Source organism: Rhinichthys klamathensis, unplaced genomic scaffold, assembly GCF_029890125.1.
Source record: "Rhinichthys klamathensis goyatoka isolate OS25496 unplaced genomic scaffold, OSU_Roscu_1.1 h1tg000507l_1, whole genome shotgun sequence".
Lineage (NCBI taxonomy): Eukaryota > Metazoa > Chordata > Actinopteri > Cypriniformes > Leuciscidae > Rhinichthys > Rhinichthys klamathensis.
The window spans coordinates 174,546-193,391 of NW_026606988.1; the positions used below are offsets into that span (position 1 = coordinate 174,546).

At 36.3% G+C, this 18,846-nt stretch overlaps 2 protein-coding genes across 2 annotated transcripts in view; one reads left to right on the forward strand and one right to left on the reverse strand.

Annotated features, from left to right (window-relative positions):
* Window positions 1–13,410: 13,410 nt before the first annotated feature.
* fzd2 (frizzled class receptor 2) lies at window positions 13,411–15,880 on the reverse strand. The gene has a single exon (XM_056238081.1). It carries the CDS (start codon window positions 15,665–15,667, stop codon window positions 14,015–14,017), a length of 1,653 nt encoding a protein of 550 aa, XP_056094056.1. The 5' UTR covers window positions 15,668–15,880; the 3' UTR covers window positions 13,411–14,014.
* A 1,616-nt stretch (window positions 15,881–17,496) lies between these two features.
* The window catches only part of moto (minamoto), a 33,846-nt gene continuing 32,496 nt past the window's right edge, over window positions 17,497–18,846 (forward strand). The window contains exons 1-2 of the mRNA XM_056238082.1: window positions 17,497–17,651; window positions 18,006–18,145. Coding sequence (XP_056094057.1) covers window positions 17,508–17,651; window positions 18,006–18,145 — 284 coding nt within the window. The 5' untranslated portion in view covers window positions 17,497–17,507. The remainder of the gene's footprint in view (window positions 17,652–18,005; window positions 18,146–18,846) is intronic.

The window sequence follows — 18,846 nt, forward strand, 5'->3', positions numbered from 1 at the left end:
TATTTGAAACTAAAAAATAATGAACTTTACATTTCTCTAGAGGTGTTCTTACACACTAAGCAACAAGAAAAACAACAATGCTCAACTAAAAACAGAAAGTTCCCATGACAAACTCACTCTCGGGTTCACAGACGAGGCTCGAGTCCAGACTGAAATGCATGTTTGAGCTGTTTTAACTGAAAGAAGATCTTAAAATATATCAGTGTCATTGTTTTGTCTCAAGATGTATAATGTTCTTTTCTAATGCACGTTTATAAAAGCTACTTAGAGGGTTAGTTCACCCAAAAATGAAAATGATGTCATTAATGACTCACCCTCATGTCGTTCCAAGCCCGTAAGACCTCCGTTCACCTTCGGAACACAGTTTAAGTTATTTTAGATTTAGTCCGAGAGTTTTCTGTCCCTCCATTGAAAATGTATACACGGTATACTGTCCTTGTCCAGAAAGGTTATACAAACATCATCAAAGTAGTCCATGTGACATCAGTGGGTTAGTTAGAATGTTTTGAAGCATCGAAAATACATTTTGGTCCAAAAATAACAAAAACTACGACTTTATTCAGCATTGTATTGTCTTCCGGTTACCCTTTAAATGGCCTAATCCTGGCTTAATCTAAACCCTGTCTGTAAAACCGGTTACGCTTTATTTTGATGGTCCCTTTTGAACATAACTTTGCAACTCTCATTAGAGTATAGACTGTCTGCTTAATATCTGCTAACTCTTTATTGTAATGGTCCTCCAACAGACTTTCAGTAACTTTGCAAGTGCATGTCAACTTATTCTAAGCATAATTGCCACCTTCTTCACAGGCCATCTTCATCCAATACGTTGGAAATCGTCACATCCGGGTTTTTTTGAATCGCGAAATTAAACCCTTTACATTTAACGATTGATAATTAAGTATAGTGGAAAATTACACATAATTTAATTAAACGCAATACAATAGTGTTTTGGTGGTAAAAGAAATATATGTGTTACTTTAACATAAAATATTTGGGTAAAAAGAACAGTGCCACAAAACCATTTTTTTGAGTGTAACATGACTGAGGCCAGGATGCTTGCCAGGAGCTAGAGGAAGTCCCACAGCTTTGTTTTGTGGTAGAGAGTAAATCCACTAACTGTTTAAGGGGGTACAATCAGCCCATCAAAGGTCTGTTAATGTTGTTATGGTTGGAATGCAGGAAGATCCTGGACAATAATCCACGAATAACTGGAAACAAAAAAACAAAGCAGACAAATAAATATTTGACTCATAAGTCGCACAAGGATTTCCTGTACATTTTTTAAAAATACGTATGGTAAAGTGATAGCAGTAATTTCAAATGTTTCTGGTTCAAAAGTAAATGAATATGTCCAATCATAATTATTATATTATACTATATATATATATATATATATATATATATATATATATATATATATATATATATATATATAATTATTATCTAAAAATAATACAAATAATAATCTCAACATTAAAAAAGAAAGCATGGAAACAATGTAAAAATTGTAGACACATAAAGTTGGACCAAAATTAATGAACTAATGAAAGAGTGCTTTGTGAAATGAACATCAAATATGCATTATGTATAAAAAAAACAGTGGGCTTCAATTGTTGCAGTAATCAACTGATACATTGTAAAATCCTGTTAATGTCATGTATCTATTCCTGAATTTGAAAGAGGGTGAGAATCGTGTGCACTCTAGTGGAAAGAATGAGGAATAACACATGAAAACATGTGAGCTAATTCTTCAAAGACCTGTTACCTTTTTAGTCTAAAGTGGGGAATATTTGCTGGAATTACCTGAATTAAAACACAAATAACTCTGATGTGGTTCTTCATGTACAAGTAGAACCCTCTGACACACACCTGCTATGTTTACCTATATTGTTATAGGCGTCGTAGCTTTTATTGACTTTTCAGATGTAGGAAATGGGCTGAAAACCACTTATGCTTATAGGTGGGTATAAACTATACCTGATATAGGTATAGCTGATGTAAATAAATAAAGATGATTTAAACAAATTTGTCAGAATCTGTTCATGACCTAAAAAACCTAAAACACTTCTGATGATTAATGATTTTGAAGGCTATTTTAAATGGTAACGTGCGTGCAGTCATTTTATTGAAGCACATCTGTGTAGTAAATGATTCACTGTGGTTTATTTCATTTGTTTCCTCACACTTGTCCTCAGAATCTGGATAAAATACTGAGCACTGTAATTCTCTACAGCTGTCGCCATGTGCTGAAAAATGCTCCGATTGAAGTACCTCTTATTCTCTCAAACACTTCAGTGACATATTCCCCACAAACAAGCAATGTTGTTTATTTGTGCAGCTTCCTGTGGTACATGGAATTCAGTACACAAAGATTTCCTGTTTGATCATTTTGACATTGCTTTGATTTTCTGTGAATGGGTGGTTAAGAAATGAAATACTTCTGGGAAGTTGATAGACCTTCAGTATGAACTCAATTTAAAACAATACTTAAAACTGTTATACTGAATATATTTCTGTCATGACAACTCTCGGAGAGATTGGCATGGTAATGGATATGGCAGTGTTAATGTATTTGGTCTTGGCGGAATAGATCTGCTACGCTACTGCTGCTGCAGAGCAAGTACCAATACATTCACAGACATGCTGCTGCTGCACACATACTGAAATAACCCCGTAGCAGATCTATACAGGTGGAGCTGGGGAAGGTGGAGGGTTTCTGAAAGCGCACTGCAGACTGCTAACAGCAACTCTATTAGTTTGAATGTTAAGCCGAAGCTCATTGGCCGCTGATGCAACAGCAACCAATCAGCGGCGCTAGATGAAGGACCTATCAGCTTGCGCTGTCTAGTTTCATGCCACTTGGTATATTCTCTCAAAAAACATCATTATCCCCCATAATAACTACAAATATATATATATATATATATATATGTATATCATTTCTTTTTTTGTAGACATTATGCATGGGGGATAATGATATTTTTTGAGAGAAAATTCAGAATATTTGTACTTTTAACCATTAGTTTTTCCACACTGCAGCACAATTTAAAATCAACATTTAAAAAAAATAAGTAAATAAATTAGAAGAATAATAAATGTGAACTTCTTGGGACATAATGATTGGTTTTTAGTGTATTTTAAGTATTGTTTATATATTACAATAATTTTATTAATATTAAATTTATGTAAATTGTAATTACATTTTTTTTGTAATTATGTGCTTTTGTGATTTTTATTAGTTTTTTTATTTTTTATATTACTGTCTGGATTTAATTTATTTTATTTTAGTTTTTATTTATACCCAGTTATTAATTTTAGTGCTTAAACTTATTTCACTTATTTGCCAGGGCAAATTTATTTTTTAAATTTTCATCTAATATTTATAATTTCTTTTATTTCAGTTTTATAAAAAAAAAAAAAAAACTAAAATATTTTAATCGTTTTAGCTGTAGTTTAGTTAAGGATAACCCTTTAAGTTTGGTACTTCTATCGATTAAATTAGACTTCAGGGAGATACAGATAATAGCAATAACCAGCAGATGGCAGTACATCGTTGTTAACTCTACTGTAAGTACAGTAAGACTGAACTGCATATCATTTTACATGTTTGGTACGTTTTTTTTACGAATGTCTTGAGGTGGGTGCATAGATAGTTTTCCTGTGCTCACTTCCTGTTCCTTTATTTTTGATCTTTTTCCTTTTATTTGTAACTTGTCGTCTTGTCTTTTAGTTCATGCTTTTCCTATATAACTAAAGTATGAGCTCAGTCCGACTAAACTACGGTAGTTTTACATTTCAGAGAGCTGAGAGTAGAGACTCATACTGTAATGCTGTGTGTGAGAGACTAACCCTCACCTCCAATCTGGGGCCTCTCTCTGGGCAGGTCCCAGATGGAAGTGATTACTCTGGGAGGGAGAAATTACAGAGCAAATGTACAGCCCATCAACTTTACACACACACACACACACACACGCAGACAGACAGACGACAAAGGCAAAAACTGCAAAACTCCCCCTCACTCTCTCTTTCTCTGAGTCGAACTCACACACGGCTCTCTTGCTTCCATCATTTTGCCTCCAGCGGTACATTTCCGCTCAGCTCTCATGTCGGGACTACGTGACTGTACGCTAGCCACCTTGTCTCTCCCACTCTGCTCTCAGCGAGCATGTGTGGGTGGGAGTGGGATTGTAAATTCCTAAGGATGAGCCATGTTAAAGGCCTCTATTAAAGTCCTGACGCAAAGCGACTCGCCTGTCAGGAGCCAGAGCCGTAACTTATTACCTGTAAAGAGAGAGACAGAAAGAGAGAGAGAGAGAGGATTCACATTACAGCTCCGCCCTGTGCCCAAACCTCCGCCTTCAGGTCATCTCACGCAGGTCTATAGGGCACACATCCACAATGCACTGCAGTCACATCAAGCAGAAGCTTTTTCAAAAGATACAGCTACATTACGCCAAACTACCATCCAACTTTCACAGCTAACTATCACTGTTTGTGCAAGACAGTATACCGCAACTTAAACAAGGAGGACGAATGAAACAACAAACATTTCTGGTGGCACCATTTGTGTGTGCAAGCTTAGTATGCTAACTTTAAAGCTATTTTGAATCATCTTTAAATGGTTAGTTCACTCAAATGAAAATTCTGGCATTATTTACTCATCCTCATTGTCTTTCCAAACCTGTATGACCATCTATATTTTTTGCATTAAACTTGTTACTTTATGCAATTTACTTACAATGTATACATACATGTTGGTGCATTATAATTATATTTAAAGTACTTGCATTTAATTAACATATTTACACTGTTAACTTTGTCTTCACCCCTAACCGTAACCCAAAGCCTTACCCCAAAACTCTTATCCATAATCCTGATCCTATACTCCTTACTAACTTAAATGTGGAAATTTTCCAGAACAAAATGTATTTAGAAAGTAAATCCATTGTAGGTATTTTAGTAGTTAAGGACACCTGATATAAAGTGTGACCAAAATATCTTCTTTTGTGTTTTGCAGAAGAATACAGATTTTGATCATGCAGAAGATCATACAGATTTTGAATGACACAAGGGTGAGTAAATGATGAAAGAATTTTCTTTTTTGGCTAAACTAGCCTTTACAAAGTCTCCTAAATTGACACATTTTTGTCTTTCATCTGATTTTATATTGATGCATTGTGTAAAACTTACTTAAAATGTACCTAATATAAAATGTAAGGTCTGAAAGTATTTTGACAAAGAAGATAATTATCTAAATTACATAGATGATCAATGATTTACTTGGATATTTAAGTTAACATTGGATGCAATAATAAATATAATAATGTAATTTTTGTAACTGATTGTTGTTTCTGCATAGTTGGCCGTAATCGACTGTAATCTCCCAATCTCTGTTTCGGTCCATCTCAATCTTCTGCCAGTGCTGATCTTCAGCGTACAGACATGCAAGCTCACACAGAAGGCCATCATTATCCTCTCTGGGTGTCCTGCTCTGTAAATAGCCATCACACACAGGCACACAGTCATAACACAGCTGTCGTCACTTTTCTGAACAACAGCTGGTAGCAGAAGTTGTTGTTGCCACACACACACACACACACACACACACACCCACTCTTCAAGACTTCCCTTTGGAAAATCCACCCACAGACTCAGACTTACTTTAAGACAAAGATAAATATGCATGCATCCATGCAAGCTAGCACACATGCACTAGACACAAAGCTATAATTTCTATAATTTGTGTAATGAGAACGTCATGAAAACTTTCTACTTTAGCATTTAATGTGTCATTGAAATTCTTATAAGTGTATTTGAATTTTGAATATTTATATAAGAAATTAAGAAGTTAATTAATTGAAAAAAATTATTTTAAAATGTAATGTATTGCTGTGATGTCAAAGCTGAATTTTCAGCATCATTACTCCAGTCTTCAGTGTCACATGATCCTTCTGAAATCATTCTGATACGAATGATTTGCTGCTCAATAAACATTTCTTATTATTATCAATGTTGAAAATACTTTTTGTGGAAACTGTAATAGGCTACATTTTATTAAGGATTCTTTGATGAATAGAAAGTAAAAAACAGCATTTATTTGAAATGGAAATCTTTTGCAACATTATATGTCTTGACTGTCACTTTTGATCAATTTAACGTGTTCTTGATGAGTAAAAGTTAAAAATAACTTTTAAATAAATATTTATAATGCTCTATTTATAATTGTCTTCTGTACTTTCTTATTCTTTTTTTCCCTATAGGTGTCCCCCCAAAAAGAGGTCATCTGGTCACACTTAAATATTGATCAGTGATGTCAGTCTCTCAGTCACATGTAGACACCTCAACAATCCCAGTTCTACACAGGAAGTAATTCTCGCAAAAGAAGGTGGAAGCAGGAACACAAACTTCTTCCTGTTTGTATATAAAGAGGAAAATGGAAAGATGGAGGGATACTGATAGTAGCTGGGTCAGATGTTCAAGAGCTGGTACACAATACACGATGGCGGAATGTTTCAATCTTGTGCTTCACAAGATCTCGCAATAAATTTTGAGAATGTGGTATTGTAATTAAATTGATTCAACGTATGTGTTTGAGTTGAGGCAGCAAATACTCTTAAGTCAACTTACAAACTAGTTAAGACAGTGAAAACTTAACATGTTAAATTGAATGAATAAATTCAGGAACTGCAAGTTGTCAACTTAAAAAATTACATTGAAACAACTAAACTGCAAAATCCTTTTTTCAGTGTATGCTTTCAGACACATGTAAGGGAATGTATGAAACACTACTATTTTTAAAGAAAAAGACTCTTGAACAGACATGGTTTTGCCACAATATCTTGTAAAATCTAAGCTCTCATATGTCCACATGGGAATGTGCACAAGCACGTGTGGTCTGGTAAACCTTACATTATGGGGGACCAAATGTCCCCACAAAGATAGTAATACCATTTCTTTCTTTTTTTACCTTTTGGGGAAATGTTTTGTCCCCATGAGGAAAACAGCTTATAAATCATAAATATACAGTATACAGTTTGTACAGTATGAAAACCATTACATATATGCAAAGTCCCCATAAAACATGGTGTGTGCGTGCGTGCGTGCGTGCGTGCGTGCGTGCGTGCGTGTGTGTGTGTGTGTGTGCGTGCGTGCTAATCAGTATGTGATCTGATGGTTAACATTCCTCTGCCCACTATTTAGCTTGTCCTTTCATGTCCTATAGGGAAGAGATAAAGGCCATTTAATTCAACGAGCATAAAAATGAGTGAAAACACACACACACACACACACACACACACACATACACATATCAGAAGATCTAAACCCAACATTTTTTTTTTTCCATTAAGCTGATAAATGTTAGTTTTGTCTAGTTTCTCCTTTGTTATGTCTGCTTTCTCTAGCACAGCTTTATTGTGCATCATAGCATAACCTGTTTAAAAACATCTGCTTTCTCAAACCTGTTAGATTGAAATAAACAAGAAATTCTGAGAAAATGCTTTGATCTGCATGTGTCTCTAACAGAAGCTGTGAGTAAAGACAGTGGAAGTCTGAGAAGAGTAAAGATCAGTATTAACACTAAGCTAAAGCTTTACGTTACTTTGGCAAACCATTAATATTTATAATGCATGCTAAGAGCATGGAGCCAATCTGCTCACTATTTCTCCACCTCTGTTACAGCAAGAACAACTAAAAGAAGATCACAAGTAAAATATGTGTCACTGCAATGATGATGTTTCAGAATTAAAGACAGTTTTGGGCCTTTTTTGATCCATGTCTTTTTAGCTTTGATTTAATTTATTTGCTAGAATTAACTTTGAGATGCATATTTGAAATATCATTTTGAAGATTTAAAGAAACTTTGGTAAACATAGCACATTATAATAAGCACATTATAATAAGTACAATACAAGTATAATTGGTAGCACATTATAATAAGGTTTTATTTGTTAACATTAGTTAACTACATTAGTTAATATAAACTGACAATGAAAAATACTTCTAAAGCATTAATTAATTTCAACATTTATTAATACATTATTAAAATACCCAAAAGTGGTATCTGTTATTGTAATTTGTTATTGTAATAATGGACCATGGCTCATGCACTCTTCTCACTATTTTGGGTTACAACACAGCGGGATTATACGCTATCCCCATAGAGTAGCTATACGCTGTGTCGAGAGACTCGAAAGGGAACATCTCTGGTTACTTTCGTAATCTTGGTATACCAGAAAGGATCGGGAGATAAAATGATGTAACAAAAGCATATTTATTAACAGCCCAGCAAGCAAATATTTATAAAGTTCTTTGGCGTATGCCCCGTCCGTAGCGCTCAATTAGAGGGTAGCGTAATCTGCATTTCCTGCCTGAAGACGAAGGCAGGGGCGCAGCCGACCCCCGGGAGGTATGGAAAGGGACCATCCTGGTGGTGGTGGGGAGGATGGAGGTGAATGTTGGCGTCAGCATCTGCAAACTCAGACATGTGTAAGTACCGATCTTTTATACTACAAGTATTAGAACATGATTGGTTAGATGTGAAGGTAATAAGTGACGTAACGATTGAGTCTTCCTGGCAGAACTTAGCTAGAGCTTTCATTTCCCTGAGAGAAGGGAACGAGACATTGCACATGCTACTGTGTTGTAATTCCCAGAGTCTCGTATGGCTATTCAAACAGTCAAAAGATTCTGATTCAATGATGGTGACCGCCGAGCTAAGTGGGGGGCCTCCGCCCCTAGCTTGTGCGTTCGTGAGTCATTGGCCAGTTAATTTTACTGGTGCGATGTAATCAGACTTCAGTATTTGTGGAAGGAGGGGGATAACCCCATAGCCTAGCTACACAATTTTCCGTTCCCTCCTCTCAGAGAACCGAGGTTATGTGAGATGAGAGTAACCAGAGAAGTTTTGTAATATAACAGGCTCCAAGCATGATCAAAATAAATTTTCTTCAAATTCTGGCAAATTTGAAAGGTTTTCTACCAAATGAGACCATGAAGTTACCCTTGTTTTTTGTAGAATTGTAAGCCCTTACTTTTAAGTGTCACTTAGACATGAAATCATTAAAAATGTTTTCAGTGTGTAAAGGGTTAAACTCATATGTGATGTTTAAACTGATTAGTGCAGTTAGTTTTTAGCATTTAGTGTGCCAATTTTGCATACCAGTAAGTGTTTGGTAAAGTTGGCTGCTGTTTTCATTATTGGCCTGCAGGTTAAAGGCCAAATGTTCTTTTTAACAGTCGTCTGTTCTCCCAATGATTTTGCTTCTTGTTTATCCTGGACAAATATAAGGCGGGAAATAGAGCCCATTACAGTATTGCTGAATTTTCCACATTATCACCTCAACCATTCGCACAAAAACCATCATGGAAAGTGCACTTTACCCTCCGCTCCAGAACCCATATCCAACTTTTTAATACTCCATTGTTTCGTTGTTACATTTATGCTTTCCTCCACCTCCTTCTTTGAAATGCAAACAGGGATTGTCATCAACTTGAACCATGCTGAAAAATCAAGCCCCTAGGCAAGTCAACCATCTCACACACACACACACACACACACACACACACACACACACACACACACACACACACACACACACACACACACACACACACACACACACACACAAACACACAGGATATAAGCTGTCACTGAGCCAGCCAAATTCATAGAGTGCAGTCAATGCTCTATACTTGGCCACTGGCTCACTGCATTCCCTACTTTCATCTGAGCAAGAGAGAGGGAATTGGGAGTATATTGCAATTTGAAGGAAGCATTGAAAGCCATATAATAATAAACACTTGTAGATTCATTATTTTCTATCTCCAGGCCAACATATTACCATATAGACCTCTGTGTCATATGTCATAAGACACCCTTATATCACCTGTAACAAATCTGATACAAATCTGCTTTATCTAACCTACATCTTTCTGGTCTCCCCTGAGGGATCAATCTGCCACAAGAAGAATGAAAGTGATGACAGACTCTGCATATCTTTAGAGAGACATGAATACCTTCTGCACAGATCTGAAAGCACTGTTGAGCTGTCAACATAACGACTATCTCTGAGACTTTCTGAGAAGTCAGCAATAAAATTTGGTTTGCTGAAAGTGTTATTTAGGTGTGTTTTCAGCATTATTGAATGTTCTTACACAGATAATTTTAAAAGACATAGATCTTTAAATAAATAAATAAAGTACTAATTCTTATTTAGGAGCAAAAACATATTAACATTGTTTTCAGAAAATATATAATTATTTATTGTTAAGCAAACAATTTTAAGGATTTTGTGAAGTTATTGCTTAGCCCTCTGTTGCTCTTCTGTAGTTTTTGACTGAAAATGTTTACGTATTTTATTTTTTATTTTATTTTTTTTACTTCATCCGAATGGTACGAAACTGGATAAAGGTTTCATCAAGGTTTTGGCACTTTCTATGTGAACACACACAAAAAAAGGTTGAATAGTCCTGAAAAAATAGTCACACGTGGTTGAAAACTACTTCTAAAGCATTTATTAATCTTAGTTAATGTTAATTTCAAAATTTACTAATAAATTATTAAAATCAAATATTGTATCTGTTAATATTATGTATTGGACCTGCCAACATCAACTAGAACAGTTGTATTTTTACTAAATAACTTTAACAAATATTAATAAACAATGTAACAAATGTTTTGCTCATTGTTGGTTAATGCATTAACTTACATTAACTAATGGGACCAAGTAACTTACATTAACTAATGGGACCAAGTAACTTTTAATTAATACCAACAAAATTTGTTATGGGTTGAAGAAGGTAAAATGGCTCTGCAAGGTAACAATTGCAGGTGACCATTTACAGTGTAACGGGCTAAGAAAAATAAACTTAATGTAAGCTATTCTCTCAATATGAAAAGTCAACTTTCCTTTATGAGTAAATTTGTTGTTTTTAGATTTAATATTTTTTTTACTGGAAAACAATATGGATTTAAAAACGATTTGACAATTTTTGTACTTGTTGAGATCAGTTTTCTTTTTTGCCCTTCATGCGTTGTAATGACATCATCTCCAGGGGAGTTGAATGACTATCTTTCAGGGGGATTCCAGTGTTGCGCGTGTGTGTAATGTATGAGCATTCGTGCTTGCCTAAATGTTTGGAGAGATTACTCTGAGTTACAGGACATATCATTTTACTGTTAAGACTCATAAACACGAATACACACAACATTTTCTATTAACACACAGCAGCCGATAGGCTTTCTAGTTCGATATACTATTTGAGGTCTCTGCACCCTCCATCATCTCTGTTGGATTGTGTGTGTGATTAAATAAATGTAATGGAGACTGGAGTGTGTATGTGTAAAGCAGTGGTTCTCAGCTGGTATAAACATGGTTTATGCTGCCTACACTCTGTCTTGTGGTGAATTGTTAGCTGCATTTCAGGGGGTTATATAAACAAATGTCATTGTTTGATTTTTTAGAAAACTTTTGTTACTTTTGTACATTAAACAATTTTAGTTTGGTCTTCATTTGATGTCCATTGTAAAGTCCTGCTGAAGCAAGTTTAGTATTACATTTTGTAGCAGACAACAAGATCTTGTGAAGATGAATGTTAAATAATAAAGAAAAAGAAAAATCATCTACACCACCGGCACTATAAAGGCCCCGAGCGTGGACTGTACAGTACAGTATCATAATTTCAAGTTTTGCTGTTATTTTGGATACTTTTGGGATATTTTGAAGCTTAAGCTTATAGCATTACTTGTGCCTTCTCAGCTGATGTAATTAAATTACATGTTATTCTTTAGTTGCTTTTGTAAGCAGCATCTGCAGAGAGCATGAATACATTAGTTGACATGAAACACTATTAAAACTTTGACATGTTTAACAGCATTATATATATATTAGAATAAACTTTTATTTAGCTTGGATGCATTAAATTGTTCAAAAGTGTCAGTAAAGACATTTATAATTTTACATAATAAATGCTGTTCTTTTGAACTTTCTGTTCATCAAAGAATCCTGAAAAAGTGATAGTTTGGCATTTGCAGCACAACTGCTTTCAAATGTGATAATATAAAATATTTATTGAGCAGCAAATCATCATATTAGAATGATATCTGGAGGATCATGTGACACTGAAGACTGGAGTAATGATGCTGAAATGTCAGCTTTTTCATCACAGGAATAAATTACATTTTAAAATACAATAAAATAGAAAACAGTTATTTTAAATTGTAATAATATTTCACAAGATTACTGTATTTTTGATCATATAAATGCAGCTTTGGTGAGCATAAGAGACATCTTAAAAAATAAATAAATAAAAAATTCAATAAGTTTGAAGTAGTGTTTGAAAATTCAATAAGTTTGAAGTTGAAATGGTAGTAGTGTATGACCTTTCCCTTATACACTCACATAAATGTTAATTCTCACGGCATTTATTTGATGTATAAATTCTGGATACAAACTGGTGAAAATAAAAACGGGGTATGAAGTACACATAGAAAGTGGTGCATGTTAAATGAGTAAGATTTGGCATAAAGGGGGAAGGCAACATTGTATGAAGGGGTGACTCGCTGAGCATGAAATTGGCTGCCCAAGGGCATTAGAAATCTGAGCTCACAAACATACACTCACAGGCTAAAGCAAAGTAGACATGAAAATCAATCAACCTTAAATGGAGACAGGAAGTTAGTGGAATAAAAACCTGCACCGTAGAAAAGCTTTGTATTGATCACAGACCATCACTCCACCATTTTGGTAAAGCAAGCTGGTTTGTGATGTACACACACACACAAACATTTCATCATGTGCTTTCCATTTTTTCCCACATGCCACAGCTCTCAGGTCCATGCGAGAACCATTTGCTCCTCAACGGCTGCCTACTTCACACCACAATCAAAAAAATACAGCACTCTCTCTCTCTGATTCACATACAATCATTCCAAACTCTGGTTTTAGGATGGTGTTTGTGAACAGAGTCTAAAGATTTGGTAGATATATGAAGAAGAATATGAATAGGTTCAAGACAAATACACTATTATCAGTTAATTAAAGCAATGACTTCTATGACAAAACTATATGCTTAAAGGGATAGTTTATGCAAAAATGAACATTTTGTCATCATTTACTCACCCTCAGGTCATTCAAAACCTGTATGTCTTTCTTTCTTCATACAATGAAAGTAAATGCAAAACATTAGACCCCTGACTTCCTTTGGTAAAAAACCAACAACAACAAAAACGCACACACATTTTCAAAATATATTGTTTTGTTCAATAGAAAACATACAGATTTGGAACAACATGATGGTGAGTATATGAGGGCTATTTAAAGGCCTATTCCTTTAAATCTACAACACACATAATGAGAAGGGTTTTTCTTTCACTTTAGGACTAAAAGTTTTCGGAGGGAAAAGGAGGAGTATTATGTACAGCAACTTTAATTTGAAACAGAGAGACATACATGAGTATAGAAGATATGAGAGAGAGACTAGTGGCCACAATACAAATTCTAAATAGGGAAAACTGTCAAACTTTGAAAAACACAAAAACATAGATTTGCATAAATACAAATATATAATAATAATGTTCAAATACAGATTTTTACAAATATGTACAATGTTTTAATTACATTTTGACACAACTGCCTGCCGTATTAGATGACAAGTTTTTGAGCTCTCCTCCCCCCTCGGCTCTCTTTGCTCTGTCGTTTGTTGAATTCCCAGCTGGTATCTCACTTTCCAAGTTGAGTTTTTATGGCCAGCAGCTTATGAGAAAAAACAGAGGTACAACAGAATGGGGGAGGAAAACATTTCTGCACTTGGTATCAAATTGTCTGTGTTTGTTTGGGGAAGCCAAGTGGTTCACGTCCCATTTCTCTTTCCACTTGAAAGTCTCTGACAGTCTGAAAATAGACAAGTATAATTGCTTGCAAAATACTGACAATCTAAGGCACTTTATCTTTTTCTTATTCGAAAACTCAAATTAGTTATTGCAAGAAAACATGGACCACAATCTCCCATTTCATACGGTGGTTTCCCCTTGCCCGCCACTGGTCAAACGTGTGTAGAACTTCCTCCAAGAGTGCAGCGTCTTTCCCGACCAGATCCAGAATCCCGAAGTGATCCCTACAATGAGAGTCATTAGATACTTGATCATGAAGACGGTGAAGTCGGGGGTCATGTGAGGAGCGGACTGCATGGGACAGGGGATGGCTAGGCTCTTACAGTTCGTACTGATCCAGCTCTTCTCCCAGTGCTGCCTGAAGGCCTGCTCATAAAAAAAACAGGCAATGACGATGGTGGCCGGGACGGTGTAGAGAACTGAGAAGACGCCTATGCGGACCATCAAGCGCTCCAGTTTCTCGGTCTTGGTGCCGTCGTGCTTCATGATAGTGCGGATGCGGAACAACGACACGAAACCGGCGAGCAGGAACGAGGTGCCAATGAAGAGGTAGATGAAGAGGGGGGCCAACACAAAGCCCCTCAAGGGATCCAGATTATTCAGGCCCACAAAGCAGACGCCACTTAACAAATCTCCATCAATCTGCCCCATGGCCAGGATACTAATAGTTTTTACGGCCGGAACGGCCCAGGCAGCCAGGTGAAAGTACTGTGAATTGGCTTCAATAGCCTCATGGCCCCATTTCATACCTGCCGCCAGGAACCAGGTGAGAGACAGGATGACCCACCAGATCGAAGAAGCCATGCTGAAGAAATACAGCATCATGAACAGAATCGTACACCCTTCCTTCTTTGTACCTTGAACTATGGTTTTATAGCTGTCGGGAAAAAAGTTCTCATTGCACATAACTTTATCCCCAAGAAAGTAGCCAGCGATATACGCAATGGACACCATGGTATAGCAGCCAGACAGAAAGATAATAGGACGCTCGGGGTACTTAAAACGTTGCATGTCCACTAAATAAGTTGTTACGGTGAAAAAAGTGGACGCACAGCAAAGTGAGGACCAGATAAGGATCCAAATCCGGGCAAATTCAATCTCCTGGTCCGTGAAGAACATATAGGCCCCATGTGTTCTGGAGGACTCGCACGGAGCACCACAATCCAGCTCGCCCAGGAACTTATAGCTGAGGTAGGACGGCACTCTGAGCACTGACGGGCAGCGGAACGGTTTGTCCGGCGAAGAGAACAGCTGAACGCCAGGCGTTCCTGGAACGGGCATATGAACGGGCGCCACGGTGGCCGTGGATTCGTTCTGGCCCACGCAGATGTGTCCGTCTCCCAGCACTGGGAAATGCTCGCATCTCAGCCGCTCTGGCCACTGAAAGCCAAACTTGTTCATGAGGGCCTCGCAGCCGTGCTTTGCCCTTTCGCAGATGGAGCGACATGGCGGGATGGCTTTCTCCAAAACTGTGCACACCGGCGCGTACATGGAGCACAGGAAGAATTTAAGTTCAGGCGAGCACTGTACCTTGACCAGCGGGTAAAACTGGTGGACCTCCAGCCCGGCATCCTCTTGGTTGTAGTGTCCGACCAGGTTTGGCATTATGGTTTGGTTATAAGCGATATCCGTGCACAGGGGGATGGTTATGGGCTGACAGAAGCCGTGGTCGGGGACGGCTATCCCATTATCTCCTTGATACTGTCCAGACGCCACGGAACAGCACGGCAACATCAGTGCCAAAAACAGACACAAACTTCCACTCGCCTGCATTCTGCCGGAAAGTTCCGCCTAACTTTCACTGAATACAATGTGAATGTGAGTCCACAAACTATGCTTTTGGCGACATATTATTTAATAATCGAAAACAAAAAGTCTCGATAAACTCACGAACTAGTGTAAATCGCATACTCTGCCAGGAATATCTGTTGCGCGCAGGAGCGACTCTGCATGACTTTTCCCCCTTTGTCCGCCAGACTGTTTCAAGCTCCCCCTGGGCTGCCTGTTGCTGACTTGGAAAGGGAGTATGAGAAGGAGGAGGGATTTCGGGGGTCTTGAAACAGATTTTTACTCTAAACCCCCATCACACAAGGACAAGGTCTTCGGACCAAATGAATCGCTGAAGACCCATATCAACACCATATGCCATTAGTCATCTGAAAACGAAGAGTATTTTTTATAATTAAAACTAATTGTTCTATTGGGGTAGGAAGTTGGTATAGAGAAATGTCTGATCTATCTATCTATCTATCTATCTATCTATCTATCTATCTATCTATCTATCTATCTATCTATCTATCTATCTATCTATCTATCTATCTATCTATCTATCTATCTATCTATCTATCTATCTATCTATCTATCTATCTATCTATCTATCTATCTATCTATCTATCTATCTATCTATCTATCTATCTATCTATCTATCTATCTTACTGATGGGTAGTGGCGACATCTTGTGGTTTTGTGTTGTCAGTGACATTCATCCTATGTTATCGCTTTATTTCTTCTTTTTTGCGTTTATTCTTTTTAATTAAATGTATTTATTATATTTCACAATTTTAAAATAAGTTTAACATCAAAAGGTTAGTAATACTGATAGCAGTGATAATAATAGTGACATTGAGGATAGGGATATACAAACAAAGGGATGTAGCATTTATTTATAATATATTTTTTATGTTTATATTAAGAACATTCTAATTAATTAATAAAAATAAGAAAAGAAAGAAAGCGAGAGAAAAAAATCAATTAAGGGGATATTCATTCATTTGATGAAAAAAAAAATCCTGAGAATCCCTACGTCATGTAATTTCTTCTGTGTTCGAGTCATAGGTTCTGATGCGTTGCTAAGCGTGACTGCAACTCTGCACGCGACCATTAGATTGATTCTGATTGGCTAATTGAAGCCGGTTTAGCCAATAGAACTAACTGTCAGCTCGAGACCGCAAAGGCTTCGCGGGTACATCGACGAAGAGACACGGGCGAGGTTGCGCGATCTTCTCCGAGAAATTTACGTGAAAGAATTGGGCCCGTCGTGAGGTTGACGTCTTTAATTTATTCTCACATTAAATCATCTGATTAATTTGAACAATCGTGAACAATATATATTTATAATTTATATCATTAGTAATTTATAGAGAGAGGCCCCCTGCCAGCAGAGTTCAATGGAGGTAAGTTAAGAGCTTGTTGTTCTGAGGAAAAACTTTTGGCTAGTTCACTTTTTCTGTCTAACGTTACTTGTTAAGTTAACTTGGTTACCGACCGAATACAGATATTACGAAGTGTACACATAGACTACCCAATTAAAACATTCATTAGCACAGTAAGAAAAGTAATAGGCAATGATATCGACTCATGTTTAACTATAAGGAGAACAGATATGTCGTATCACCAGGCGAAAGAAAATCCGCACAAGGCCTCATTTGACTATGTACAAAAAGTCACTTGGCACGTGTTGATGATTATATATAACATGAAAATGTATGTTGGGCTGTTTGTGTTAACGTTATTTGTCATGTCATTATTGTCCATTTTCATATAGTATAATTTTTATCCGTTTGCATTATAATGTAATAACTTTCTTCCCTTTACATTAGCACACCATTCAGACATGTTCATATCATTTTCTCCTGTGTTTAAGGTTAATAATGCAGTGAAAAACAAAATCAATGTGGATACAAATGGAGCAAGAACGGTCTTTGATAGATTTCATAGTTCAGTTCCAGACTCCTACTTTTCCACCCACAAGCCTCAAGTGAGAAGACCTTCATACTGTCGTTCAAATTGTCAATACAGCATAAAGATATTTTTTAAATGATTAATACAATTATGATTTTAGAATATTGATTTGCCATTTTACCTCTCACCTAATCATCAAGGGAGGGTATGCAATTTGCTTGTATGTCTCAATGTATAGTAATTGGAACTACTTTTAGCTGTTATTTAGATAAAGATGTCAGATATCAGTCTCAGCTTTAAAAGACCATATGATTTTGAATGTTTTTCCAAATATTGGGTATTTTTCGTTTTTGAAAATACTTTAAATGTCTTTTTTTATATCCTTTTTTATATGCCTCTTATCAACAAATGCTGTGTTCTTCAATTGCAGAATAATTTCAGTGACAGCAGATTCTTCAACTCGTTCTCGGACTGCACGTTGCAAGACTGTGCACCACTACCTTATACAGTTTGGCCAACTCAGGAAGACTGTAAATCAGTGGATTGGCCTCAAGTCATGCCTAATAACAGGTTCTTTTTTATTTTGACACATATTAATAATACTATATTTGGAAGCAACTGTAAGTTATTAACTATATTAACAGTTAAAACTGTAATCCAAAAGAGGCAAGCAAGCAAACCAATTTTATTTACCACTTTTCCAAACAAATCAATGCATTTCAAAGTGCTTTACAGGCAAGAAAGAAACAATAGTTAGTATATATATATCTTTTTAAATAAAAATAGACCCATTAAAATACAAGAATAAGAAGGAAGTTTATGAGGATTAAAATATAAAATAAGCAACTAAAAATGAAGAAAAATATATAAAGCATTATAAGACATTATAGGAAGGCCAGCTTAATTTTTTTTTTTAAATTTAGATTTAAAACTATTAATATTTTCAGCACACAAGGTTATTCCAGAGCCGAGGAGCATAACGGCTAAAAGCAGCATCACCAAATCTTTTAGTTCTACTTAGGGATGGGACGATTACCGGTTTCACTATAAACCACGATAAAATGTACTGACGGTTAGTATTATCATTCAAAAAGTTAATTATCTTTAAAACCGTGTTTGATTATCGCGATTTTAATAACTCACTATAAATCATGTCCAGAGTCTGACGCAGGCGCGTCAGACGCAGGCGCGTTTTTTTTTTATTTTTATTCGAGAAGCAATGACGGAAGGCAGTGACCGTGGAGATTTTTCATCCATTTAAGACGTCCAAA

Excerpts from the sequence above, each read along its gene's own strand:
- fzd2 (XM_056238081.1), bottom strand. The coding sequence starts at position 15,667 with ATGCAGGCGAGTGGAAGTTTGTGTCTGTTTTTGGCACTGATGTTGCCG.